We start from the raw sequence: 27,420 nt of genomic DNA on the forward strand, positions 1-27,420 counted from the left end.
GATCTGGATTAGCTGCTGCTGAACTGAGAGATGTGGAGCTGTAGGGGCTATCTAGGCTTTTCACACTAGCCCTGATCGTTTTTCCTTCTCTCCAGTTTACATGTCTTTACAGGTTTTTCCAGCACAGATGCAAATTTCTCCCAGGAAGAATGTCACTGTATGGACATGCTCTTATCTTCCCCAGACATGCAAACAGTGAGATTGTGAATGTTTCCCTTCCCCTTCTTGAACAACTTTCCTATTAACATGTGACCAATACGTGGAAATTGTGCATGAAATATATTTCTCTCATTTCCACATAGGAAACTCATCAGCTCCTCAAAATCTGGGTAGCAGCAGTCAATCATTTGGTAAGGACTCGTCCAAACTAAAATCCCAGACTATATTTGATTTGCTGGACTCGGACAATCTCTTCTGAAACCAGGCAGAAAGGGCTTTTTTGCTAGTATTTGCTACCTCTGTTTTTGTGAGCACTGGATAACCATGAAACAAAACAGAACAGCCTGATAAGTAGATGGCTACACCTCATTTTCAGGCATTAGAGTACCTCAAGAGTCTATCATGAAAGCAGACAAATACATGATTTTTTTCTGAAAGCTTTTATTCCTTCCTCTGCTCCACATAATTTAAAGTGCAATTTTGCACGGACGAAGTTGCAGCCTTACTAGCACAGTTATTAGAAGCTTCCAGCTAAATAAAAAGTAAACAGAACAAAAATAAAGCTTTTAATTACAACCTTACCTTGTCCCCCCAAGATACCAGTTGACTTCACCACCATTTCAAGTTTTTTGTCCCAGGTAAAAGTGCGAATATAGTCTGTTGTAAGAAAAAAAAGAAATCCATACACAGACATGCCATACCTGCTACAACCCAAGTAGTGTTGTTCTAAAATGCATAATTTCTCCTTTAACAGAGAAGAAAATACAGTAGGCTTCCATAGCCAGAAGGACTCAGGTGTTCACCCTAACAGCAGCTTCACTTCTCAGATTATTCATTCTATTTGGCTGGGGTGAATATGACAGCTTAAATGTCCTACTTCTACAAGAAAGGAAAAAAAAAAAGTCACTAGCTGACCTTCATCCTAGAAACATACTAGAAACAGATCAGAAGCCTCACTTTGCTGTACCAGCTTCCATTACTTTTCTACAGCTGCTAGTAGCATCGAAACTTGAATACCTAGCCATTTAGGCTAATAGCATTCGTCATCAATGCAGCCACCTGCAAATCTAAGAGTTTACATCTCATGAAGTGGAGGACTGGAAATACAAATGACTCTGGAAAATAAGGCTGCGAAGAAAGAGATCAGAACTGTTTCCAAACCAGTTTAAGAAGAATGTGCTTAATGATTACGAGCATACAAACACTCAGGTCTGCAAAAGTGAAGATGATGTTAATCACTTCCAAGATTTTTGCACACAACTAGCTTACTTGCCTAAACATGGCACTCTACTTTCCAGACACAAGTCAGAAGATGTGGCAAGGGAATTACCTGCTTGACACTCATTATCCCAGTCAGGCTACAAGATCGCGAGTGATTTCAGAATATTTGATCTCCCTCTTCCACCCCTACTTCTCACTGTTTGTTCCTACTCAAATCTGTTCCACTGAAGTTATTATTTAAACAGATACGTAAATATTATTGACCTTAACTTTAAAGATTAAACACATACGAAGACACACAGGTAATTCCATTTCAACTGGAGTCAAAGTGCAGGTTAAAGATCAACTTGATTGTTTTCTCACTACCTGTAAGGCCCCATATGTATATATTCTTCCTAATGTTTCCCAGATATATTTCCACTAATGCAAATGACAGCACAAATGGTATAAGAGCTGGAGAAAAACAAAACTTCCTGCCTTCACTGTGAACATTCATAACAGATGAGGGCAGTATTCCAGCAGCTGGGAGACAAGCTTTCTTAACACACATCTCTGGGTGGTGGTGATACAGTTCTAAGAGCTCTTCCGAAATCAGAAGAAAGGAGTTTCACAAAAGCAAGCAAAAGGAACGTTTAACTTACCAATAATCCCCACAACCAGCTCATTGTTTGTATCATCACGACCCACCAGCAGGGAATAGTCTATGATGAGGTGGCTGGAGAGGAACTGGGAATCACTGTGTATAGAAGCTCTCAGCACAGCCTTGCAGTGGGAACGGATGTACAAAGGGTTGTCACGGACCATCTTCAGAAGGTTCTCATCCAACAGAACGACATCACAGCTTTCTTTCCCTGTGTCTGTTTTAACATTCCTATTCCGGAGGGAGCCCTTCAAGTCAAAAACCTGTAAATGCAGAACAGCATTACATTTTCCACTTTCTTCTGTAAGATTAAAGACTTGAACATGCTTGACTGCAGCGTTTGAGCAGAGATCACAGCAAGGTAGCCCTTCCCTTCTCACTACAGGGAAGGTAGCAAACAAAATTTAATACAGCAAAAAAACAACAGTTCCCTAAGTGGAAAGTAGCACGTAAATCTATACAAAAGCTCTGCAACTTTAAATCTCAGATTTTAGGCAAGTAATTTCATCAGTGTTCAGTCTAACCTAAGGGAAAACGCGTACCTCTATTTTTAAATCATATGGGCAAACTCAGTTTCCTAGCCAGCTTATATACTCAAATGCTGACAACAGCAAAAGGCACTGAAGAAGGGAGGTGGGTCCTTGCTTGATGAATCACTTAACATGGGTTGACAAGACAAGAGACAGATCATAGAATACTTTCTTGACTGGAAAACACCTCTGGAGGTCTCTAGCCCAGCGCTCTACTTGAAGCATGTCCAGTTAGAATAGGCCGATCAAGTCAAGACTTGATTAACTCCAGGGAAAAAGTCCATAATCTTTATTTCTGTAACTACCCACCTATTTGATGTCAGACACTAGAGGGAAGACAACATTTGTTTCAGTTTCCTTTTCAGCACCAACTTAGTATTTGAAGAGGACTGTTCCTGTCACTTTAAGGTCTCTACTGCCTCATAAAAGCCATTCTCCCTTAACTAAAAAGCAAGGCTGAATTCAAGACCTCATCACACGCGTGAAACAGTTCAGAGACAGAACAGTGGGTTCAAAGCATTAGTACATAATTTCCTTCACTGTCACCATATGTAAGGCTCTCCTTTTAAATACATTAGGAGGTAATACTAGTTAGTTTCATAAAAGCTTTACAAAAAACTGTAGCATTTTGTTAATTAAATTGGTAAGGCTCTCACAGACATCAGATATTCATGGACAAGTAAGACTTAACAACTGAAATATGTACTACAGCTATCTGAACGAGCCAATCTAGTCATCATATTACTGAGGATCACATAAATACAGGCACTAACTGCCAACTTAGAGCATATGCAAAAGATAATTACTATTAAGTCTGCTATTGCTCTCAGTCCAGAAAGAGCATGCACTGCAGTGGAACATAAACTCTGTCACACATGGTCTTACCTGAGCCATTTTCCTTCCATAGAAAAGGTTTTCCATGACAAGCAGATCCAGTTTCTTTTCAGTGTTGTTTTGAGAATTCTTGTATCCAATTCGATACACCCCAAGGATTTTGGCCAGTGCTGTGGGCTTCTGATTAAGGAAAGACTCTGGGTAAGATCTCTGCATGCAGGCAAGCAATCAGATCTCAGAAGTACCACTGTGCATTGCAGCTTAGAATCTCCTGTGAAATTCCCATGTTTCATCTTGAACATGTTCTTAATACAACTCATCCCCCAACAGATACTCTTTTTGCTTCAATGAAAATGGTTAATGGGAACATATACTGGTCCATAAAATACAGAACACAACCAAACATAAAAGCACTTTTTAAAATACCTTCTGCTGAACTGCATTAGTGATGTAAGTGAAGTAGTGTGGAGCAAAGTCAAGGAATGACTGGACTTCCAGGCGAGGCATCTGCTTCAAGATGAATCTATCATCTGTTTTAATATCAGACAGATAATACACTGTGAGTGACACTTTTTTGCAAGTTCTTTAGAACAGCCATACAACTGAAATAGTTTGAAAGACTGCCATTCTCTTAAACTCTTTGCTACCGAAGATATTCTAATTCTTTTCTGGCTATATTCTAAATTTGAATCTGCTGGTAAGCCAGAAAGAAGAGACTGCCTAAGTTTGATTTAACTCAATGTTATGGGCTCCTTATATGAATACAATAAAAGCAGCCTACAGACCCTTCCATTCAAGACTTCCTCTAAGCAAGAGACTAAAATTAAACGCTGTTGAAAACAAGGAAATCTTATTGTATGCCATGTGATGATCAGAAATAGTATCTTCAACAATCAGATTTTTCCTTGAAGTATACTGAATTTTTTTACTGAAATCCACTTAGCAGAATATCACCTTTCTGCTCAACTGGACTCTCTAGCTGCCAATACTGAAAATAGAACTCCATTTTTTCCTCCTGCGTGTTAATTTTTTAAAAAGTGAAAAAAGCAAGAAAAAAATCTGATTTTGAATACTCTAAACAACCCACCTAACTTTCCATTCTGACTGACCACTTCACAGTCAGCAATCCTCTGTAATCAGAGATTACACAACATACTAATCATCACCAGCTCTAAACACCACCCTCTAATTCTAAAAGACGAGGCAGCAGTCTTTACCTTCAGTCACATAGAATGCAGCCCCAGATTTGCCACCTCGTGCCTGCCAGGGCATCGAGTGAGAGAGGGAGCGGATGAAGTCCTCTTCACTGCTCCCCAGTATCACTTCACGCATCTTGTGAAACTCGCCAGCATAATAAATCCTGCAGTAGAACTTGGCATTCGCATCTGAGAACTCTGCAAGGAAACTTCTTCCTCAGTAACAGTATGCAATCTCACTACCTGAGATGACACTTAAGCAGATTTTAATAATGTGTCAAAAAAAATATTACTTCCTTTAACAGCCTGCTCCAATACCTATTGTACCTTGGGCACTTAAATCAATACAATTTAAATTAGAGGTTCGCAGGAAAGAAAAAAAAACAAAAAAAACAACCTCCTTTAGGTTAGCCCCCAATAGACACCAAAGGGACAAGCCAAATGGAGGAGGAAAGCAGATCATGCAGGTTTTTTTGCATTAGACATGGATTAGAGCAAGCAAAAATGGTATTGCCTTGTTATTAGTTTTTTGTCTCTCCTCTTTCATACAGCTATGTAAGAAAAAATAAAAACATGTGAAATGCTATAGATAGAGCAATCCACCTGAAGACTTTCATTGCATGCACAAGGAAAAAGGGTTTTGTCCGCACAGACTTCAAGTTATTATGTAAAACTCACGGAGTTCCACATGGGGATTCACCAGCTGTTTCTTCTGTCCATCTCCTCCATCCACCTCATCTGAAAGCATAAAGGACTTCTTCCTTATCATCATCATTTAAAGAGCTATGCAAGACAATGCTTGTAAATCTGTATTATGAGAAAATTACTTTCTTTTCTTCAAGAATACACTGGCAACTACAGAATTAGAGGCATAGCAGCACTTATACGTATGCTAGAATACTGATATTCCTAGGACACAAGTTTTCTCTTTGTTTTCTCTCTTTGCTTAGCACGAGCATAAACAGTAAGTTAAACAGGAAGCAAGGAAGAGATAACTCCTAAAATAACAGATATCATGGGCTGATAAACTGAAATCAATTTATATTCAAACTACTCAATGTCCTTTTAGGCACAGGGGTTTAAAAACCCCTATTTTTCTATTTCTTTTAAAAAGCAAAGCAAAATCCTTAGGACAAATCTACATTTTGTGCTTTGGTCATGTGTTTTCAATGCATGCTGCAGTTGGAAAATGTTAAAACCACTGAAGAAGTATGAACTGGAATGTATTCTGGGCCTTTTAAGTATGAAAGAAGTTTCGAAGAATTAGCACTTCAAAACAGAAGATGGATTCAACAGCAGCAGCCTTGTACCTTGTGGCTCTGCTCCTTGGTTCTCCACTCCCTCTTTACCCATCTGTCCAACCTGGTAATAGGCACTGTCAGCACCACGTAAGGTCTCCTTCTTCTGGGAAGACAGGTCTGGGCTCTTCCCTCCCGTGCCACGGAAGAAAGACAAAACACTAGATGGTTTCTTTGCTACAGCAAAAAGAATAAACAAGATGGTATTGGCATTACCAGAAGCAGTTTAATAAAGGCTTTAGTCAGACAAGCATTCTCCATTCATTGTTCTAACTGGAGGGGTGACATCACCCAGCAAACCTGCAATTCTTCAGGCAACCACTGTCCATTCAGCAGATTTAATGTTCTGAATGACACTGTGGAATGATGGAGTCATTCAAGCGAGCACACTTCACAAGAACAATAAATACAAGCTCCAGTCACTGTTTCTGCTTGCTTGTCTGAAGCATCAACATTTCAAATGCAACAAATACAATTCAAAACAGGAGTTGTAGCACAAGCCATAAAGAAAATGGTGGAGGAGAACTACAACACAAAAGCCTACTCCACTGGCATCCCAAAGCCACACAAAAAGTGTGAGGACCTGCCTCTCTATCTGAAAATATTTGGTGTCATTTTAGACAAGGCAGAGCTGAAGAGGTCAGAACATAAAGGCATCATGCCCCACTGCATATGTTCGGCCCAAGAATAAATTATGTTCCATTATATAGCAATAACACATTAAAGCATAGTATGGTAACATTATCTCTTAAGAATCAGAGAAAGCTATTATGAACAGAGATTTATAAAAAAATACAATATGTTCTACATCAAGTTGACTGCAAGACAAGTCACAATTTAAATAGGACAAAACTCAGCAAGCCCAGCTGGAACAAGATGATGGTACTCAGACCGCATTTCCTCTGTTATAACAACTTTCAGAAGAGTTCAAACAGATTGAATAGACTGAAGTCAGAAATTAATATATCATATACAGGACTTTGAAAATGTCTTACGTTGTTCCACTTCAGCAGCACGATTTGAAGGACCCATGTTAGCCTCAGGCAGGCGCACAGGACTACCACTCTTTGGTTTGCCATCTGATGTACTGCAAGGAAAAATGTCATAGTAAGGGCAACAAACAGCTGAGACACTACTGCTTTACTCCCATTGTAAAGGGAAGGGAGTTGTGACAAGGTGGGGGTCAGCCTGTTCTCCCACGCAACTAGCAATAGGACGTGAGGGAAGAGCCTCAAGTTGTGCAGGGGAGATTCAGATTGGACACTAGGAAATAATAAAGTCAGTCAGAATAGGCCGCCCAGGGCTCCCAGCTCTGGAGGTGTTCAAGAAACATTCAGATGCTGTACTGAGAGACATGGTCCAGTGGAAAATTCTGATGGTAGGTGGACAGCTGGACCGGATGATCTTGGAGATCTTTTTCAATCTTGGTGATACTAAGATTCTAGTTATTTCTCCTCCATGCCTAGCAGCACATGCTGCTAAGGGAAAAGGATACAGTGTGAAGTTGTGACAATACAGAACTCCTCAGAGTTGTTCATTTTCTCCTCTCTGACAAAACCTCTCAGAGCACCTTAGCAACAGTTGCTTCCATCATCACAGGCAAGTTAAACAAGGCCAGTGCTTCCTATCACACATGTGGTCAAGGGAAGGTGAGTGAGCCAGCAGAGCCAGATTCCAATCAGAATGCAGAGATACTAACAGTGGCATATTCTCTAGGTCCTCCCTGTGGCCGCTTTACAACAACTACTTGGTTACTATAGTTTCCTCCATATAATGTAGTCCCTACATCTAACCTGTTTGCCTGTAGTCCTTCTTCAGTACCGTTTTTTGGAGATGCTTTGGACAACTCATCAAGGGCATTTCTATATTCCTTGCAACTGAAGGAGAAAAAGATAAAGAAATGAAAATAAATAAGTAAAAGTTTCTCTGGGAAACCCTGCTACACCAATTTAAAGATTCAGTTCAGAGACAGCAAACAAACCTACAGTAGGAAATGCTTCCATTATTTTTCCTAACAGTTAGGATTCTTTCCTTTATGACAGCTGCTGCTTCAGATCATACTGTGGGAAAAATTTCAACATTGTTGCTTCTGCAGTTTAAGAATGAGCTACTCAAAGTCTATTGCCTGGTGCCAAGAAAGCTCCAAGGTTTACAGAAGTAGCTGGTTTGCAGAGCTGAGCAGTAGCAGGAGCTGCTGTAACTGAAGGCAGGCAAGGGAGAGATTGTTTTACAAATAGTCAGTCAGTTTCCTTAGTTCAGTTGCACTGTCTCCACACCAGAGAATTGAGCTAACTTCATTCACTTTATTTCACTGCATTTATTTCTTCTTCTATCACCATTAGCTTCAACAGAACACCATAATTAAATCATTTGTTTGCAGGTAGAAAAAGCCTGAAATCCAACTGAAAGCTGGAAAGCCTACATTCCATATCTGAGCAGTATAAGTAGACAACTTCAGCTCTGTCAGAAACTCTCAAAGCAGCTGAGCGATTGAACTGTCATGCTTGTTTCCTCCCACTAGGATTTAAGTATTCCCTGCACAGAAAAGTTCCAGAATATAACGTTTCAGATGAAGAGCAAGTAACACCAGTACCTGAGAGCAAAAGCTATGATGGAGCTTGGTTCTTTCTCACAGACTGCAATAGGTACGCGTTCATGCTCGTACATTAGGTAGTGCTTATCTGGGTCACTGGATGAAAATGGAATACAGAGACTGTTAGCAGAGCACAGAAGTTTATGAAAAGGTTAATTTTTGGTCAAAACCCAATCTCTTCACTGCACTCTGGGCACAAGCTGCAAGTCTTAGCATGGAGCCAAAGCGTTCCAGATCAGCGTCTCCCAAGAGGCGCACTCATAGCTAGCTGTGTGGTTAAATCTGACTGGTAATGTGTTAGAGCAATCATCACGTCAAGCAAGCTTCTAGTATCAGAAGACCAGCTCTAGTTAAAGTCTATTTCTGTTTAGCAGCCACTGTTTCTATTGGCACTAAAACCTGCCAGTTTGCTTTAACTGTCCTACAGAATAGTCTGCAAAGTGAAGTTAGGAGGCAAAAAAAAAAATTTCAGAAACCTCCCCAAAGCCTCCTGAGTTTCCATCAGATTTTCTTTAACTTCCCTATAAGATTCTGTCATTTAACTTGTACCTTACTAGCCCGTGACCTCCACTGCTACCTCAGGGTAGAAGTCAGATTTTAAACTTAGGCTGCCAAACATTAGGTTCATGTCAAACAAGAAGCACTACAACACATACAGACAGAGTAGCTGAAAAAACTTTCCAGCCTGCTCATTTTCACGTGAGAGGGACTTGAGGGCACATGCAGCAGCCACTGAACCTGACCTACACCCAGACAATGCCCATTTGAGTCCAACCCTTGGGAGAGGTCTGGAAGCAAAAAGAAGAAGCAGGCATGTAGCTTTAGTAAGTCTTTATTACAGAAGGACATTTCTGTTCCCTCCCTGAAGCAAGTTAGAAAGCACCTCTCTTTCCCCTCTTAAAAGACTTATGGAGTGGCATGCCTACTAGGAAAAAGAGAATCTGATAAAAGGGTCAGGACCATAGGTTTGAGCTTTGCATTGGGCAGTAGGATGTGACCTAGTGGGCAGAGCCCACGATTCTACAAGGGTATAATAGAAGAAGGATTGGGTCACTAATAAGAAAAGGGGGCAACCTACAAACACTTAGGAAAGGAAAGGAAATTTCTTGTCTTGCGGAAGATCAGCTTATTTGGATGCAAACCCAGTAATGACTTAAATTATATACAAAGCAAAAAAAGCACGCATAGCTCTGTCTACAGTTTTACCAGGCTACTTGTTTGTACGTATGTATTAAGCAGTACTTACAAGGGAAATGGAATAGGGTTGTAATTGTTCCCAGGCAATAAGTTAGCCAAAATAGCTTTCATAGTAGACTTCTCTTTCACTTGGCTGTCAGTAGATCCCAGTGAGTGTCCATCAAACACATCTGAAACAGAGATAAGTTCAGTCTGCCCACAAACTTTACACTGTACATTTGGGAGCAAGGTGGTAGACCACAAAGTTACCATATTTGCCATTTTCGAAGTAGATCTTATACACTTGTGAATACAATAACGAATACAAGACCAAAAATGAACTGTACCTTCTGAGCTACTGGTTGTATCCTGTTCAGAAAGTGTGTTGGCACCAGTTAGTTGTTCAGACACAACCTCTGGAGGAGTGGGCAACTGAAGATGGGTGGAGCCTGTGGAGCTCTGACTTGATAAAGTAGTCAGGAAACGATCCTCTAGAAGATTAAGGACAAAGGAAAGCATTTTATATGGCTATCAGAAGCAAAATTGCTTGCCTTCAGGCTAAGCCATCACCAGTGTCTACTTTCAAGAAGTTTTTACTTAGAAAGCAGGTAGGAATACCCAGAGCAAAACAACCTGCACTGATCAGTGTACACATAAGCTCCACAAGATGAATATACTTAAGCACCCAGTGTCTTCAGTTCCCAGTAAAGAAGGGTCTCATCATATACCAACACCTCAAGGAATAGATGCACATCCCACATGCCATGCAGATCTTCAGTTATGACTCCCGCATTGCCAGAGAAAGGGTTACAAACATCTTTTCATATCTTAAGAAAAATAGATAATGTACCTTTTTCTCCATTTTGGAGTGCTGGAGAAACATTGCGTGGGGAAGCATCCATGCTGCTGATCTAGGAAGAACATCAGGTGATCAATGTTGACACCAGGCTCTTTAAAGCTATATCCCTTCCTCGCTGTGGAACAACTGCAAAACCTGATGTATCACAGCAGAGCATTCCTACCCACTGTTCTCAGATTCAGCACATCACTGCCTCTACCAGTATATGAAAGAGACAAAGCAACAGCAATCTAGTTTCACAAGACTGCTCATGCCTGCTATCACCTCTACATGCTGCTTTAAAGATAACACTCTTCTTCTACATAAGCTTACAGCTAACTGAAGGCTAAGCATGTTTTAGCATTAATGAGTGCTTTATGTGGAAAGGACACAAATGCATGCAGCTGAGCAAACCAGAGTGCTACCAGGTTTCTTTGTGCATTTTGCTAGCTACCCATTTGGGAGGTCAGCCTCCCTGTGCAACACTTGTATTGTGCTACCTTGCAGTCTGGACATTTCCTCAGAGTATCAGCTCCACAAAGGCAGTTGTTCAGCATGCTGGCAACTGTATCGTTACACACAGCCAGAGGTGCAACAGTTCAAGATCATGTACACATCCTCCCTGCCCGTTCCCACAGATATCACCAAATTAGGGACAAACTTACAAATTTACTATCATTCTCCCTGCATTCTTTGCTCTGCCTCTCCTGATATTTTGCCTTTTCTCTTTCATAAGGAATAACATTAATAGATAATAGTTCCTGTGCCGCTTTCTCTCAGTGTATTTCATCCAGTCCAGCCTCTAACAAGACAACCTCTTATCTAGACACAACCTTGACGAGCACAGCTCTGTTGTGAGCATTCATTTCAACTGTCCAGAAGCATAAGAGAAAAACACACTAATATCATATTCTCAGCCATCTTCTTCTGTAGAATATAGACCTTGGTTTATGTGTTTATGGTTTATGTCTTTAGAAGAAGCTAGAGTAGACAACACGCCATTCAGATGTTTACATATGAAAATTAAACAATGCAGTAACACAAGTTAACTAATTATTAAAGTGAACTGAAGTTGAACTTTAGACATTAGTGCTCCCGCAGAACAAATGTTTAAGTAATGTCCAGCCTGCTGCTTGTACCTTGCTTTCTTCACCTTGTCTCAGTCTTCCAGGGCTAGGTGGTACTGAGGGGCGTTTTCTCCCTTTCTCTTGCTGGAAAAGATCCTGCAACCTTTTAAAAAAATTAAAAAAAAAAAAAATAAACTCAAAACACAGGTTACACATACTAGCTCTGAAAGGCAAAAATTATGTTTCTCCATATTAGAATACAACCCAGCATGCCTTCACAAGCCTTTAACACAAACTAAGATGACTGCTAACACGTGCTGAAGCCGCGTTCTATGGCCAAAGAAAATCTTTTCCTCATGCCTTGATTAGCACTACAGCAACAAGAGACACTGCAAACACCACATCCCAGCTACTCTACAGTATGAGTGCAAAGTCTTCAAAATAACAGAAAAATAAGTCATCTTAAGCATTTCATTTGGCATGTGCCCACCTGAGACCATTTCACTCACTTGCTTTTACATGCTTCCATCTTCCACCTTGGTTCAAATGACACTTTCCCGCCTCAGATAAAAGTTGTGCTCTACAACATCACACAGCCTTAAACAATTTTCTGTTCCAGTCAACCAGCCATTAAAGGGTATTCAGCACTACGTATATGTATAGTAATTGCACTAGAGGGAGAAAAAGCATAGAACTTCTTCCCTTGCAGTATCAGCAGAGCACTGATGTTACCATTACAGCATCTCTTCTCTTACCTACTATTCCAGGCTTGCAGCATTTCACAGAGTCCTTGCTTTTTAGCAATCAGAGACTCAAAAATAGATTGAAGCTGTTGAGGTGTGTCCAGTGATGATGAAAGGAGCCTTGCCTGAATCTTCTCAGTCCAGTTTCGAAATTCCCCCTCTTCCATCTGCCAAAACAAAAACTGTCAGCATTCTGTCACACAGCATAACGCTCGATCCAACTGGCTTCTCCACACCTTTAAAGCCTATGCTCTGTAAATTCAGAAGTAATCCATTACCTCCTTTTGTGCAAACAGATCTTCCATTTTCTCTTCCCTTGTTTTGCTGAAAGTGTCAGTTTTCAGAGAAGCAAGGCGATCATCAACAGCAAGGTACACTTGTGACACCCTGAGAACAGGAATACAAAGAGTTAAGCTGTGATTACTTGAAACAACTTCAACATTCTTTAATAGAAATCTGAACAGTTCGAGTTTCAGAATACAAAAGATGATATATGACAGCCTTCTGCACAGTAGGATGTCCCACTGAATTCACCTTGACTTTTGGAAAAAAGTCCATCCATGCTGTAGAAATCTCTGAACTACACACCATAACATCCTTCACCACAGCTTATTCTTAGCAGCAGAAGTTTTCAGAGAGCAATTGAAAGGTCACAACTGCATTACTAGCAGAGCAGAACTGTTGTGCTACTGGTGCCTGGGGAGACTGTCAGACTGCAAGCTAAACCAACACCACCGGCAGGGATGAGAGAGAATAAAACATTTCCATTCTCAACAAAACTAGACAATTTCTGAAGTCAGGCAGTCATGAAGAAGTCAGCCAAATAGGAAAGCTGCCATCAGGTCAAACAGCAGTCAGGTTAGAACTAAGATAGTTTCTTCCACCATGCCTGTCTTCCACACTTTCGTTCCTACATTTAGAAGGTGTCTACGCCTACAGCAGTTCGACTCAGACTACAAAAGCATTCTAGACTGTCTATTAGTATGGAAATATGCTAGATCACTCATAACAATGCAGCAGTCAGATTACAATAAACACAGCCAGTAGAAGACAAGATTCTTAAGCTAAACTGCAACAGACAAAGAGATAAGAATTAGTATTGATGGAATTTGGTAAAGATAGGAAAGAACACTCCAGTGCTACTCTCCCTTACAAATACATCCAACCAGAAAAGTAATGATTTTAAATGCATTTATTTTTAATTACGAATATTTAGCAAGTGTATTACTTATGTCAGCACATATATTTCTGTGTTTTGCTATGAAGTCCAAAATACAAATAAGTTAAAATCAAAGCTTACTTTTGAGAGAAGTCCTTAAGATCCTGCAAAATCGTAACTTTCAGCGGAGCCTGCCGTTTGATATAGATCTTGGGTAGTGGGACACATACTTCAAGTAGACGGATTGGAGAGTAGCTGAGAAGAGAATGTGACAACTTTTAATAATTTTCCTCATATGGAGGTATATGCACAACTTCTTCCAGCTTCAGAATAGAGTTCTGAAAGTATTCTAGATTATGCAAAGCAGAAGTGTTTCCCTTCAGCATCATCTACTGGAACAATTCACAGCCCCATGTCACATGGCTATTTCTAAATAGGAGAGATGGATTTGAAGGCTAGACTATTAGGTGGATAAATAATTGGTTGGATGGTCATAGCCACAAGGTTGCTGTCAGTGGCTCTATGTCCAGGAGGAAGCTGGTCATAAGTGGTGTCCACCATGAGTCTGCCTTGGGACAGGCGCTCTTCAGTATTTTTATCAACAATTCTATGATTCTATGGCTATTCTTAGAAATATTGTCTGCCTCATCCACCACAGTGATGGCAGCTACAATGCACTCTGCATGCCAGCACACAATCTGTGTCATGCAGACTCAAGGAATTTTTGTCAGAGCCACGTGCTTCACACAGTACTAGAGAACAAATTCATTTATTAATAACCAGAGGACCTCACCTGAAAGATGCCACCATCTGATTGTAAGAAAAATACTGGTGATAGTCATGGTGAATTGAATGACCACAAGGCTCTGCATTGGCCCTTCGTGTGTACTGGTGCCCATAGAATCTCAGCTCAAGGTATTTTGCAAAAGACATAGACCAAGAATCACTAGAAAGAGGAACAACTGGTGTCACCTGAAAATGAAAGCAAAGTGTCTTAATTTCACTCTTCAACCAGAAAATAAGACAGGCTAATCTAGACTCTAATCTAGTAATTATTAGTACCAGAAGCAGTCATAACCCCAAAAGATACCAAAACAACTAAAAAATTGTTTATACAGAGCTAAACAATGCACAGATGGATACAATAAACTGGATAAACAATAAATGCCAGTTGATATTAACAGCCACTAAGCTGGGGGAGCACAAACACATCATTCTATCTGGCATGCTACTCTTGTATACAGAGAATTTCCAGCAGACCAGTCAGTAGCAGTGTTTTCATCACATACTTTTTCCCTAGTGATTCTTCATCTACAAATACTCTGCGGTGTATTTCAACCTCAGCAGTGCTTCCAAGCTTGAAGCAGCCATTTACACTTAATAGCTACAAACTTAATGTTTACATGAGCACACAGTAATAAAAGGTTACAGAATATACACAAGCAGCGTAGGGCAGTGTATACATAAGGATTGTAGGGCTTGCCTTCAGCAACTACATTAACTTCTTTTAGATACCTTTAAGTCCAACACCTATGTTTAAGCCACTATTAAGCAGGTGAACTGAGTCATTAGCACAGATAATTAAGATGTTTTGAGTTTGAGGCACTGCATGAATCTTTTTATACTCATCTCTCTTAGAAGGATACTAAGATTTACAGAAAGGTTGGCTAGAGAAGAATATCCAGCTGGTAATGTTTTTCTTAGTTTAATTAAAGAACAAGTTTCAGATAATACACAGTCTTATTATGTTGTGGTTTTTCATCTTTCTAATGAAGATTTCATTTACTTTCTAATGCCTACTAAAGGAAGTCTAGACTTCACACTGACTCAATGCAGACTGTCCAGTTCAAAGCAGATCAAAGAATACCAAGTGGGTTTAGCCAATTACTAAGCCAGGAGGTCTCAACATCTACCCTTTCCCACACACACATTCTTCTGATGCTTGCACAGATTAACATGGAAGGGACAATGCTCTCCACCTCTGAAAGGACAGCCTTAGTTCTTCCTATGTCAGAAACTTGTTACCAACAATACATCAATTTCACTTAAGCCTATCCTTTCAGGACTGATACTTTGCAATATACCTGCATCATACTACATTTTATCCTCAATGTTTCCAATTCTACAGGAGGAATTTGTAGACAAACAGGACCACTTGGCACCAGCTTTTGTAACAGCTTTTGTACAATCCCATCTTTCCATACACACCCAACTGATTCTTAAGTTCTCATCCTTACCTGTTTGCACAGCCTACACCAGGAATAAGTAAGAATTGTGTGCTGGTACCCAGGGACTGGGGAGTCCAGCTCCTTTAACACAATTTGCACGCATCCTTGCCCATGCACAAAGCGACGAATGTGATGCACCATTGGCGTTTCACAGAACATGCTGGGGCACTGGTATGAAGGCCTTACAGAGAAAAACGGAAACACCTATGAAGGATCGTATGCAACACACTGCTGAAGAGTTGGTTCAACTCATCTAGTATGGCTTTTAATGTCACAGTACTATTAATCTTTTCTATAAAAAGTTTCCTAAGCCGTTAACGAAAGCTGTTGCTGCACAGCTTACTGTTCTCATTTAGGAACAGCATGTAGGGAGTCTCCCCTGCCAGCAGTATCTGTATTGGTCACATCATAGTAACTGGATACTGGTAGCTATCACAGTCTTTTTTTTTTTTTTTCCTTATTTTTTACTGTTTCTATTACTGAATCTGTTTCTACCAACATATTACACACACACTAGAAGTGCTTGATACCAAATTAGAAGAGCATTTCGGCAATGTACCAGAGGAAAGGCTATGGGGGGCAAAAATATGCCAAGGAGCCCTCAAAATCTTAAAGCTTCAGATCCCGAAGGAAGAGGCATGCAAAATAGTGCCATATAACCTCTTTGATCAGAAAAATCCACGATCTTTCTTTGAATGGTCATCTCTCAAGTCACCACAGAAACTGGTATCAGAAAAATCAATGCAGAATTCCTCAGGTACCAGAATCAAATAGGAAATTTCTCAAATGCAGTAAGAGTTGAAATAAAAAAAACCAACAACTTTCTTGTTCACATAAAAAAAAAATACTGGAACTATGAAGACAGAGTGACTCACTTAACATGGCACACTCTATTTGGTTTAGAATGAGATATACAATTAATTCACCTAAAACAGTAGCGCTCCAGAAAAATCCCTAGAGTCAGGTCATTTTTTCCGTAGAATTCCATGGTCACGATCCTAAAGTAGAGAAGGAAGAAAAGCTTTAGAGGAAGAATTCTGCCACTGTGCAATGGCCTGCAGGTGCACAGATCTGCACCTTTTGCTTGGCTATTTTCAGCCCTGTATACACTCACAGGCTTCCCCACTACAAGCCTTTACAATCCCCAAGTTCTTGCTGACAAGTTCACTAATGAGATACAAGGAACAACTTTCAACTTCATATTTAAAAGTGGGATACAATTCAACTGTACTTTTGAAGAATATTTTCAAGAACACCTAGGCATAGAACATTAACATACGAACAGTTACAAAAAGAGCACATCTAGAAGGTGAAAAAAGCCTGAAAGTACTTGAATAAAATTTAACAGCAGCATTTTATTTCTCAGAATCTGAAGTGACCAAGACACTTAACAGATAAATATCAACTGAAGTGCCAATTCATATATTTCTGTCTAATATAATTACATCATTTTATTGCTGCTTTTAAGTGAGCTTATCACCTTCATTGGTTCGTTCCTCAGCTTTTATAGGAACGAGACCTTCTTTTTCAAGAAATGCATCTATAAAATTTCACTTGGTTTAGACAATGAAACATGAAGACTTGTCCAAGGAGTAGCAATGAAAGCACATCATAAGCTCTGCATAATCAACAAGTCACAGCCCTCTTAGCTAAAAATGTAGATGAAAGTCTTAACATTGTTGACTTTATAAGCAAGACAGCAGTATTTTCAAATCTCACTCTCAGTAATACAACCCCTAAGTATACTGAGATTATTATCTTTAAGCTTGGACATTATTTATATACACTAACTCTTCTTCACAGAGCAGCCTAAAGAAGTGACCTCCCTACACATACAGATCTCTGCAGTCAAAGATCTAACTAAAGCATTCTGTTTCATGTTGGGCCTTCTCCTTCAGGCCTGAGATTAGAAAGGCTGTGAGATGCAGCTCTGGATCCACCTGATCAGGCAAGAGGAAATTTTGGCAACAGTTCCCATTAGAGAATGATTAAAACCTACAAAGGAGTCCTCAGTGAAATATGTTAAGATGCAAGGACTGACCTTGTCTTTGGAAAGAAGACAGCAACTACACAAGCTACAGAAGAGTATTTTTCCTACCAGGGGCTGACACAGGCACTTGGAGCATTGCTGGACTGCGCAGAAGAGCTACTGAAGAGAACACAGAGCCTCTGATGGTTTACTGGACTCAAGCAATCCACCTGGTTGAGAGAAAACAACCCACTCATTGGTTACAGACATCTCCATCCACACACGACCAATGACAGAATTATATTCTGATAGATTTAAGGACAAATTCCTGCTTATTCCTTTTCCACGGATTCACTTTACATTATCAGACAAAAGTATTAACTGGCCATTTTTAGAAGAACATAACTAGTATGTGTAATAAAAACAGTGTATGCATATATGCTACTGTGGAAAGGAAGCTAAACAGACAAAAACAGGAAACAATCAAAGCCCCAAGACAGATGTGCAGCATCTCCAAAACACTGTACGCTTTAGCACAACTTGAAGGCAAATCTTTGCCATTATACGTTAATCACTTACTGCAGCTACAGAAAGGCTTCCAATTTTCTGCTCTTCTCTGTGAAGGGATTTACCACTTTGCTGCCAGAATGGAACCATCTCCCTTTCCACACCTTACAGAGCTATGAAGTCACCAAATATTTTCTTTGATCACTGAGTAAATTTAAAACAGCACAGACAAGTAGAATAATGGCTACTCCTACAGCCTGTAAGACTACTGCCTGTGAAGCTACACAGGTGTATATTTAAGCATCCATTAAAATATGACTTCTGCTCATGAACTTAGGGGCTAATAGTGGCTCAGGACCCAAACCTATTGCTATTACAAGAAACCAGTTCTACTACTCTTGTCATAGACACCTTTTTGTGTATAGTTCCCAGTGCAAGAAAGTCCCAAGACCACAGATACAAATCAGCAGCTGTCATAACAGTTTCCCCTGTCTTCAAATATTTTTGGTTTCAAGTACACTGTCTTACTTGGGAATTTCTGACAAGATACCACTCCCTCCATTAAGCCACTATCATATTTCTCCAAATCTCCCACTACTTTACAAATATTTGAATGTAATTGCAGTCTACTATTGCTTCCATGGCATTAAGCCCTCTTACACCTTTAGAAATCAGTACAAGCACAGAAAAGCTGCTTCAGAAAAAAAGAAGTTTCTGCCCCCCTCCACATTCTCTGGAATCAGTCATATGCAGCTAAGCTGAATAGTCAATACTAAACTGAGTCTCACAAGCTTTTCCCTTCTCAGGGAAATTTTGCAGTCAGTTCCCCATTCAGTTTCTCTCATATTCACCTAGTCCTTGGTTATGTTAGCTTAAGTGCCCAGAGCACTGCAATCTAAAATGGCTTTGACTTTAGTCAAAAAAAGCCTCTGGTTCAACATTTGGCATAAAAGACTACATGTTCTGTATTACCAGGGGAAACAGATGTAACTGTGTTTTGCATAGCATAGATCTTACCTTATGAGACCAGGAGGATTCATTTTGAGCCAGTCCTTTCTCATCCTCTTCAATTTTGCATCCGGTTCTTCCAGCAGGGACACTGGATACATCCTTAATTTGGGCAAAGGGATCTGTGCTTCTCTGTAGTATCCTCCCTCCCCTGGCTCGATAGTCAGCCAGCATTCTGGCTAAACTCTGGCTATCACCTAGATGCTCTGCTATTCTAGTACTGACCAGCTCATGGGAAGGTAAAATTTGGATAGCCTTGGCTTGGACACTCCCATTCATCCCTTGTAGTCCAGAGAGATCCCGCAATAACTGTCTCTTCCTTCTACTCTCCAACTCCTTGTACTCCTTGTTAAGGAGAGGAGACCAATAAACCTGCTCAGGGAAGTATTCTCGAGCAGGGCATCTCATGCCTTTTTCAGTCAATAGAAACGGTTCGCGGAACACCATTACAGGAGAAATTGAGAGAATAACATCTTTCAGCTCTTGCTTAAATGCTGCGGAGTACGTCTTGAGACGATCCTCAGAAGACGTTACCTCTTCCGTAACATATAAACCAGTATCATCCTGGAGAGGGTCTCTGAAGACTCTCATCTGATTCTTGGATTCCTGCAGATCATCTGCCTGTTGAACAGGCTCTAGTGGCTGGCTGTCCAGAGTCACCAAGTGTTGGTCCATGCCATGGAGGGGGAGCAGAGATGTTTCAGGCACTACCGGAGGTACAGAGTGAAACACTGGAAATGACGACTCCATTTTGTGGTGCTCTTGCTGTTTTGAGGGCACTGTTTCCAGCTGACTGTTTTCTTGGTCACCTCTCTCAAATAAACCTCTTTGTTCAAGCAGGGTGACCTCATCAGATGACACTGATTCAGAGATCACAGGAAGCTTTTCAGCTGAGGGTTCAATGTCTCTGATTGTCGTGCTGAAATCCTCACCATTGAACAGGTCCTGTTGTTCATTTTCATCTCCTGGTTCCTCAATGAGGGAGTGAAAGGAAGTGTTTTTGGTGAGAGTAGGGGGCATGGCAAATTCATCCATAAGGAAAGAGATTTCCAGCTGGGAATGATAAGCCACACAGATCATAAAGATCAAGATCTCCTTCACACGGGCCAGTTCATACTCTGCAGCACCACACAACTTGATAGTGCAACCCAGGTGCTGAGGACACCCTTCAAAGAACATTAGAGTTTTTGTTTGATCTAAACAAAACAACAAAAAAAAAAAACAGAAAAGCAAAATACAAGCATTAGGATAACAACTACAGTCAATCCTGTTTTGTGAAAATATTACTTACAGTGAGGATGGCTAAGCTGCTGAACAGGTACACAGAGCGATCATGAAATCTCTATTCTGCACTATTTTCACCACTTTGCTGAGAAAACCCTGGGAAATCTTATCTAGCACTAAAGTTAACCCTTCCTATTTTAAATAAGAAGTTGAACAGTGGACTCCAGGGCAGTGGAACCAGGAGAAAAAAAAAAAAAAGATTTAGAAGAAACAATCCAACCTAATTAAAAACAAACATCTCTCATCTTAGTAAGATAGGGAGACCTTGCACTTCTTGATCAAGTTTTTTCATCCACACTTTTGTTAATGTTATTATATTTATTAATATTATTAACAACACTTTTATTCCCGGTTGTAGCAAAAGAAAAGAAATTAATAGGAAGAATAATAATACTTGATCACACAAAGCACGTGATTGTTCAGATCTTGTTAAGAAGAACAAAACACAGCGTCTCATGCACACAAAGCAGGATACAACAAGCTTTACTTACCATAGGGCAACTGAAACACCTGCATGTAAAATTTATGACAGGTTCCCAAACGTGGTTTGGTCAGCAGTTGATCCATTGACATCACCAAGTCTCCCTGAGTCATTCGACTCACACGGTCTAAAACTTGCTGTGAAAATGAGAAGAACAGTAAGAATCTACAGTTACCTCTTATTTTTTAAGTTCTGAGTTAAATCTAGTCATCCAATCGCTCTCCATCCCCAAATAAGACTTTAAGAGAGTTCTGACAAATATTACTGATGAGAGAGAAAGTCAAGCCCTTTCATGAAGACAACTGAACCCATTCAAGTGAAGGAAGTTCCAGGAGACACAGTGCAGTCAGTGTAGGGCTGTCTGTCAGGACAACAAACTCTGCTTGGCTCACCCTGCCTCACAGCAACAGAGGGCCTTCTGCGGATCGCAGGGGACCACTGAGCATGTGTGACAAATAGGAGTCAGAATTAACTTGAATCAATTCAGTATAAAGACCTGCCAGCAAGGGCACAGCAGAGAGCAGGAGGAAAAGTTACATTCTAGGTTTACCTGTTATGTCTTGGAATTGAATTGCCATTAAAAGAAAAGCCGTGGTTTGTTTAGGAGAGAAAATAAATGATTTTTCTGTGCTTTCTTCAAGGAGCCTGCTACAAGGAGAAGTTAAGAGTTCCACTGTAAGGTAGACTCTGACATGAAACACTCACCGGCTTGACATTGATGACTAAGGTGATACCATGCTCTAGCAGCATGTCCTGGGCGATTCGAGACACAGTCTTTTCAACAAGGACCAAATTAGGCCTGACATCAACTATCCGCTGCACATAGTTCTTCAGGAACTCCCTCTCCTGCAGACATAAACACCACATAGGAGTTAACTAGAGCAAACTTGTCTGGAAAAAAAAAAAAACCCAAACACTAAATACTTAACACTACTTTCTCATTTATATACTGACCACTCCTATGAAACAGGGAAATCAGATATTTATTTTTTTCCATTGTGCACATTTCCTCACCTCCTAAGCACACCATTCAGTGTATCATTGTGCCCTAATCATACATGACTATCTGAAATAAGAGACCTGCAGAATCCAAACATTTTTACATATGCACAGACACATCACACAGCAGAAACCACCTCTGTAAACACAGTCCAGAGTCAGCAGCTCTGCTCTTGATAAAGTAGGTCACTCTCTACAAAACAGTTCTTCCTTCTGCCATATGAAACTCAAATATCTTAAATAAAGCTAACTTATTTGTACAGGTATTAGACAAATTCACCAGAGAAGTGTTACTGGATCTGGTGGTCATCAGTGCAGATAAACTCATTAAAGGGGTTAAGACTGGAAGCACCCTGTAGCGATCATGCCCTGGTTAGGCTTGGGATCTGAAGGAACAAGGGCCTAGCAAAAAAAGCAAAGTCAGGATCATGAACTTCAGGAGAACTGACTTCCAGCTGTTCAAGGAACTACTGGATGAGATCCCCTGGGAAGTTCTCCTTAGGGACAAAGGAGTGGAGCAGAGGTGGCAGCTTCTAAAGGATGCCATTCTGAGAGCACAAGAGCTTCTCATTCTCTGGTACAAGAAATCAAGTAGAGAAGGCACAGCTTCTCTGGCACAGCTAAGCAAGGACCTGCTGGTCAAACTGAGGAAAAATAGGGACAGCATCCCTTATTCTACTGCCTGTACACATGACATGGGAAGAGCACAGGGATGCCATCTGGATGTGCAGCAATGGGATCAAGAAGACCAAGGTGTGAAGAAATGAATTTGACAAGGGATGTGAAAAATAACTTTAAGGATTGTACAGGTACAATGGTCAGAAGAGACAGGAAAAGGAGAGTGTACCTCCTCTGATAAATGAGAGAGAAGAACATGCTTCAGTAGGTATGAACTGACTTCTTACATGGTCTGATACTAAGTGGGAATGTGGCAGAATGGCTTTAATCTAAAACAGAGAAGATTTAGGTTAGATCTTAGGCAGAAATTCTTTACTCAGTGTGGTGAGACACTTGCTACCCAGATTAATTTGTGGATGCCCCATTCCTGAAGGCATTCAAAGTCAGGTTGCCTAGGACTCTGGAAAATCTGATTTAAAGTCTAATTTAGTGGTTGGCAACCCTGTCCAGAGCAGTGGAATTAAATGGAATTGCAGTGGAATTCTTCAAGGTTCCTTCAAACCCAAGCCATTCTATGATTCTAACAAAAAAAAATCTGTACGTACCTTACAATCCCAATGGAAAATGTTCACAAGGTGCTAGTAATAGAGCATTTTAAACAAAAGTCATTTGCAATATTATGTTCTCCACCTTCAGGTAAATGCAAACGTTGAGCAGTGTCACACAGGGATGCTTCCATTCACTCACAGAATACAAATGCTGCATCTCTTCATGACCCTGAGAGACTCAGTCCTTAAATCTGCCATGCCCATCGCCTGGCTTCATTTCACTATCTGCCCTCACTACCATGCACAAAAAGAAAATATGGCTGCAAAGTCATCAGAACTAATCAGTTACACTGCTGAAGGGAAGGTACAGCTTCTGAAGCCAGGTATTTGCAAGTGTGTTATTGTGGCTCACATCAGTCAAGTTTTAGAGGTTGTGGGCATAAGAAAGGCATCACAAGAAAGTTTGCCAACTGATAGAAACTGACTTCTTCAACTGACCTAGGATTTCTGAAGTATTCTCAGCCCTAGAGAGCTTTAACACAGACTAATACCTATGATCAATTTCTGAAGCAAGCACTGAAACATCACAGCAACCAGTAGTCATAAAGAATAGCAGATGCTTCTGTCCCACTCCAAGGACAGGTCTCAGCTTAAATTTCTACTGGAAAACAGCTCACTGTGCTGAGAAATTTTACTGCCAAAGCTTTCACACCTGTAAGCCTACCATTAAGCACTAAATGGAAGTGGTATCGCATGCAATTGAAGGAAATAGTTAATTACTAACATTATGGCCCAAGCTCAGTAAAGCACAAAATGCCTGTGTTACAAGTATCCTGGAAAAGATCTGAAAACTGATCCTCAGGCAGACATGCACTATATTAAACAAAAACTCCACCTATCTCAGTGTTTTCATACCCAAGGCACTTCCTTGTTCACAAGGGCTGAGCACAAGCTCCAAAGTGACATTTTGTAGTTCACCAGCTTCATTAGGTTGGGTGTTGTCCCATTTGTTCAAGCCTGACAAAAAAAGTTGCACAGGTACAACCTAAATCTAGCCTATATTCACTTAATACCTCTCTGCACACCTAAACAATGTCTAGCTCTGAGCCGCTGAATTGTATGGTTCTTACGGAGTGCATCACTGAAATTGAGGAATGTTTTCTGAACTACTACATTTAATTGTAAGGATCATAAAATTGCTCTCAAAATGTGCAACTCCAGATGCCCTCTCATAAATCTCTTGGAATCTCAGCAGAAGACTAGAAGTTCATGCTCTATTTAGCACAACTTTTCCTTGCTGGCTACTACAAAAAGAAATCTCTTTATTTCCTGTGCGATTCCACTAACTCAAGTGCACTTTACACACTGAAGAGCTAAGGTGTGCACTGATCACTGTCTTTTGTTTGAATCACTAGACCCTGAGCAATTCCAACCAATAAAAGCATACTCTTACCTGAAGTACTATAGGGTCTATGCAGGTAAATTTTGTTTCTTCTCTATAAAGGTACTCTATTGAGCACTTCAGCAGAAGAATTTTGGGATTTTTTATGCAAGAGTTCATCTAAAAAAATATAGAAAAACAACGATTTTTAAAAAGAGATAGGCAGAAAGGAAAAATGCTACATCAGACTACCCATGACTGGATTTAGGCAAAATTTCTTTGCTATTTCCTACGCCATCTACTTAAGTTACACCCAGATTTTTGAATTTCACAGCTACTGTCCAGCAAGACTGCAACGCTGAAGGTTTCTGCACTCACCTCCAAGAGCACTAAGTATATACATGTACACATATTAAGTCTCAATATACTTTAGAGCCTCCAGGTGGATCATTTCAATCTTGATCTCTAGCCTTGTTTAAAGATTCACTTAACTGTACTGTCACATAAATCAGGACCATAAAGGTCTTTTTTTCTGTCCAGAACTTGGGGCAGCCATAGAATCACCAAGGCAGGAAAAGAACTCCAAGACCATCCAGTCCAACTGCGCACCTAACAACACCACCTCCCCATTAAATCATGTCCCTTAGAACAACATCTAAACATTTCTTGAACACCTCTCCAGGGACAGTGACTCCTGTTCCAGTGCCTCTCTTCTGGGGAAGAAATTTTTGCTAATATCCAACCCAAACCTCCCCTGACACAACTTGAGGCCATTCCCTCTAGTCCTATTGCTAGTTATACAGGAGCAGAGGCTGACCCCCACCTCACCACAACCTCCTTTTCAGGGAGTTGTAGAGCTGTAAGGTCTCCCTGACTCTCCTCTTCCCCAGACTATCATTAGATGGCTCTGGAGTGAAAGGGATGGAAAGGATATTTTGCTACAAATGCGTGAGGGAAGATTTTTCTCCCTCTCCCACTACTGTCTTATCTGAAAGAAAATAGCTTTGAAAAGAAATGCTTCCTTGCTTCTGAGCTCAACAAACTGGAGAAAGTGGTGAGAGCAGCATATAACACAAAAGAAAGTCACAAGCACACTTCAGCACATTCTACTGCCAGCACTTGAACAAGTTACCTTCTTATGTGCAACATTCTTAGTGCATACAAATCCATTCACCACCATGGAGTCAAACTTCTTTCCACCAGGGATCTAACAGAGCAAAGGAAGTTGAACACTTTAATATTGTTAAACATTTCAATAATTTTTAGACATTGTAAACCTAAAAGAACAGCCATTGGGGCTAGCATACAAGCTTTGTCTACATCCTTAGTTATCAGATTAAAGATCATACACTGTCATGCTGGGCACAAAACTCTTTGTCAGAATCGTGGAAACTAAGGACAAAAGCATGAAAACAGGTATTAAGTTCCAGGATATCCAGGCCCCTCCTAAAAGACACGTATTTATGAAATCAAACATACCCTGGAAAATAATGAGGAAACTCAAGTTCTACAGGCCACAGGGAGCACATGCCTCTGTACAAACCATTTTCACTAGTCACAAACAAGAACGATGATAGAAAAGAACAAACCTCTACCTACTGCTCAAACATAAATGAGTATTGTGCCAACAGTCACAACCAACCACAGGAGCAATAGACAACACGAAACAAGTTCCTGAATAAGATGTTTCATTTAGTGACATGTGAAGACACCTATGAGAGCTTTCATCTCTGAACATTTGATTTTTTTCAAACTGGGTTTCAAGAGAGGCAGCATCAGTTGTTTCTGCTTCAAGAGATGCTACAGAATTGCTCTCCTCATATTTTATCTTGCTTCCAAACAGAAGAGGCCTCCCAGGGCAAATTTCTACCATGCAAAAATAAGCCTGAGCCTATGAGCTTCAAGTTACACTACTTTCCTGGAGGTTAGTTTCACATCAGCTTCTCAGAAAAAGCTCTACCTGCCACAACTCCAGCCTTACAGTTCAACAATGACATCACTGGGACACCTGGTAAAACTGGATGCACCCTCCCTGCCAATCAAGTTTTCCTCTGGGAAGAAAGTCATTGTACTTCACATCCAGCAAGTTAAATCCTCCATAATGGGAAGTCACAGGGCAATAGATTGCCACACAGAGTTTTGCAAGCTACTTATACTGTGCTAAGTACCTCTATAATCTCAGTACAAACCAAGTAGAAGCCAGGAAAGGAAGCAAGTCATTACAGAGGTGCTATTCTTTGCTAATTTCTGCGGCCTAAAGCCTGAAAGAACAGGTCAGCTCCAGGGCATTAAAGCACCTTTTGCATAACTCTTTCTGTACAAATTTTCCTAGAACTTCACACTATTCAAAGGCCAGAAGAACCAATTACACCACTGGACAAGCTGAGTGTGGAGGTGACAACCCTTCCCTTGAAACAGTGAGTGCTGCCAGAAGCTTCACCTTTTGTCTTTCCCTACACCCAGTGTGGAAAACTTACTTTTTTGATGTGGACAAACTGGCGGATATCCATGTCATCATCTCTGTTCTTGACATCAGGTCTTACAGTTTGAACTACCTGACAGACCACAGGTACAATGATATCCCTCCATGACAGTGACAGCGACTCATTGTACAGAAGTTGCTGAAGCAGCGCCATCATGTGGTTGTGGTTAGCAGAGCTGAGTTCAAAAAAAGTCATGTTCCAAAAGTTAATTACTTAATATTTACAAAACAGGAAGTCATCTGAAGATATGGATCTTAGAAATTTTTACAGTCAACTCTCTTCTCTTTCACTTTAGCAGACACACACTGCTCCAAAAGTAATGCCTCTTATTTTATTATGTTGACCCACAATGTCAAACAGATGTTGGTCACAGAGCAGTAGAGACTGAACCTTCCCATCAATATTCCATGACATTTTGTTGCCATGAGACAGATGGCAGCAGAGAAAATGGTGTCTCACA

The 27,420-nt window shown here is 40.5% G+C and overlaps 1 protein-coding gene across 9 annotated transcripts in view; it reads right to left on the reverse strand.

Moving 5' to 3' along the window:
• The window catches only part of PIKFYVE (phosphoinositide kinase, FYVE-type zinc finger containing), a 64,769-nt gene that overhangs the window by 5,565 nt on the left and 31,784 nt on the right, over window positions 1-27,420 (reverse strand). For 6 of the 9 annotated variants that reach the window (XM_048952841.1, XM_048952836.1, XM_048952837.1 and 3 more), the window contains 28 exons: window positions 26,955-27,135; window positions 25,610-25,684; window positions 24,550-24,657; window positions 21,637-21,777; window positions 20,942-21,068; window positions 19,176-20,362; window positions 17,781-17,881; window positions 16,609-16,680; window positions 15,692-15,863; window positions 14,248-14,426; window positions 13,596-13,709; window positions 12,574-12,682; window positions 12,308-12,462; window positions 11,625-11,715; window positions 10,498-10,558; window positions 9,995-10,138; window positions 9,718-9,838; window positions 9,128-9,259; window positions 8,472-8,567; window positions 7,672-7,755; window positions 6,874-6,965; window positions 5,891-6,055; window positions 5,259-5,318; window positions 4,602-4,778; window positions 3,811-3,914; window positions 3,436-3,564; window positions 2,022-2,283; window positions 737-816 (listed from right to left, as the gene is read on the reverse strand). In XM_048952841.1, the coding sequence (XP_048808798.1) occupies window positions 737-816; window positions 2,022-2,283; window positions 3,436-3,564; window positions 3,811-3,914; window positions 4,602-4,778; window positions 5,259-5,318; window positions 5,891-6,055; window positions 6,874-6,965; window positions 7,672-7,755; window positions 8,472-8,567; window positions 9,128-9,259; window positions 9,718-9,838; window positions 9,995-10,138; window positions 10,498-10,558; window positions 11,625-11,715; window positions 12,308-12,462; window positions 12,574-12,682; window positions 13,596-13,709; window positions 14,248-14,426; window positions 15,692-15,863; window positions 16,609-16,680; window positions 17,781-17,881; window positions 19,176-20,362; window positions 20,942-21,068; window positions 21,637-21,777; window positions 24,550-24,657; window positions 25,610-25,684; window positions 26,955-27,135 (4,519 nt within the window). The remainder of the gene's footprint in view (window positions 1-736; window positions 817-2,021; window positions 2,284-3,435; window positions 3,565-3,810; window positions 3,915-4,601; window positions 4,779-5,258; window positions 5,319-5,890; window positions 6,056-6,873; window positions 6,966-7,671; window positions 7,756-8,471; window positions 8,568-9,127; window positions 9,260-9,717; window positions 9,839-9,994; window positions 10,139-10,497; window positions 10,559-11,624; window positions 11,716-12,307; window positions 12,463-12,573; window positions 12,683-13,595; window positions 13,710-14,247; window positions 14,427-15,691; window positions 15,864-16,608; window positions 16,681-17,780; window positions 17,882-19,175; window positions 20,363-20,941; window positions 21,069-21,636; window positions 21,778-24,549; window positions 24,658-25,609; window positions 25,685-26,954; window positions 27,136-27,420) is intronic. The other 3 variants (XM_048952840.1, XM_048952842.1, XM_048952839.1) reach the window with 2 other exon arrangements.

Source organism: Lagopus muta, chromosome 8 (assembly GCF_023343835.1).
Source record: "Lagopus muta isolate bLagMut1 chromosome 8, bLagMut1 primary, whole genome shotgun sequence".
In the NCBI taxonomy this organism is placed as follows: Eukaryota; Metazoa; Chordata; class Aves; order Galliformes; family Phasianidae; genus Lagopus; species Lagopus muta.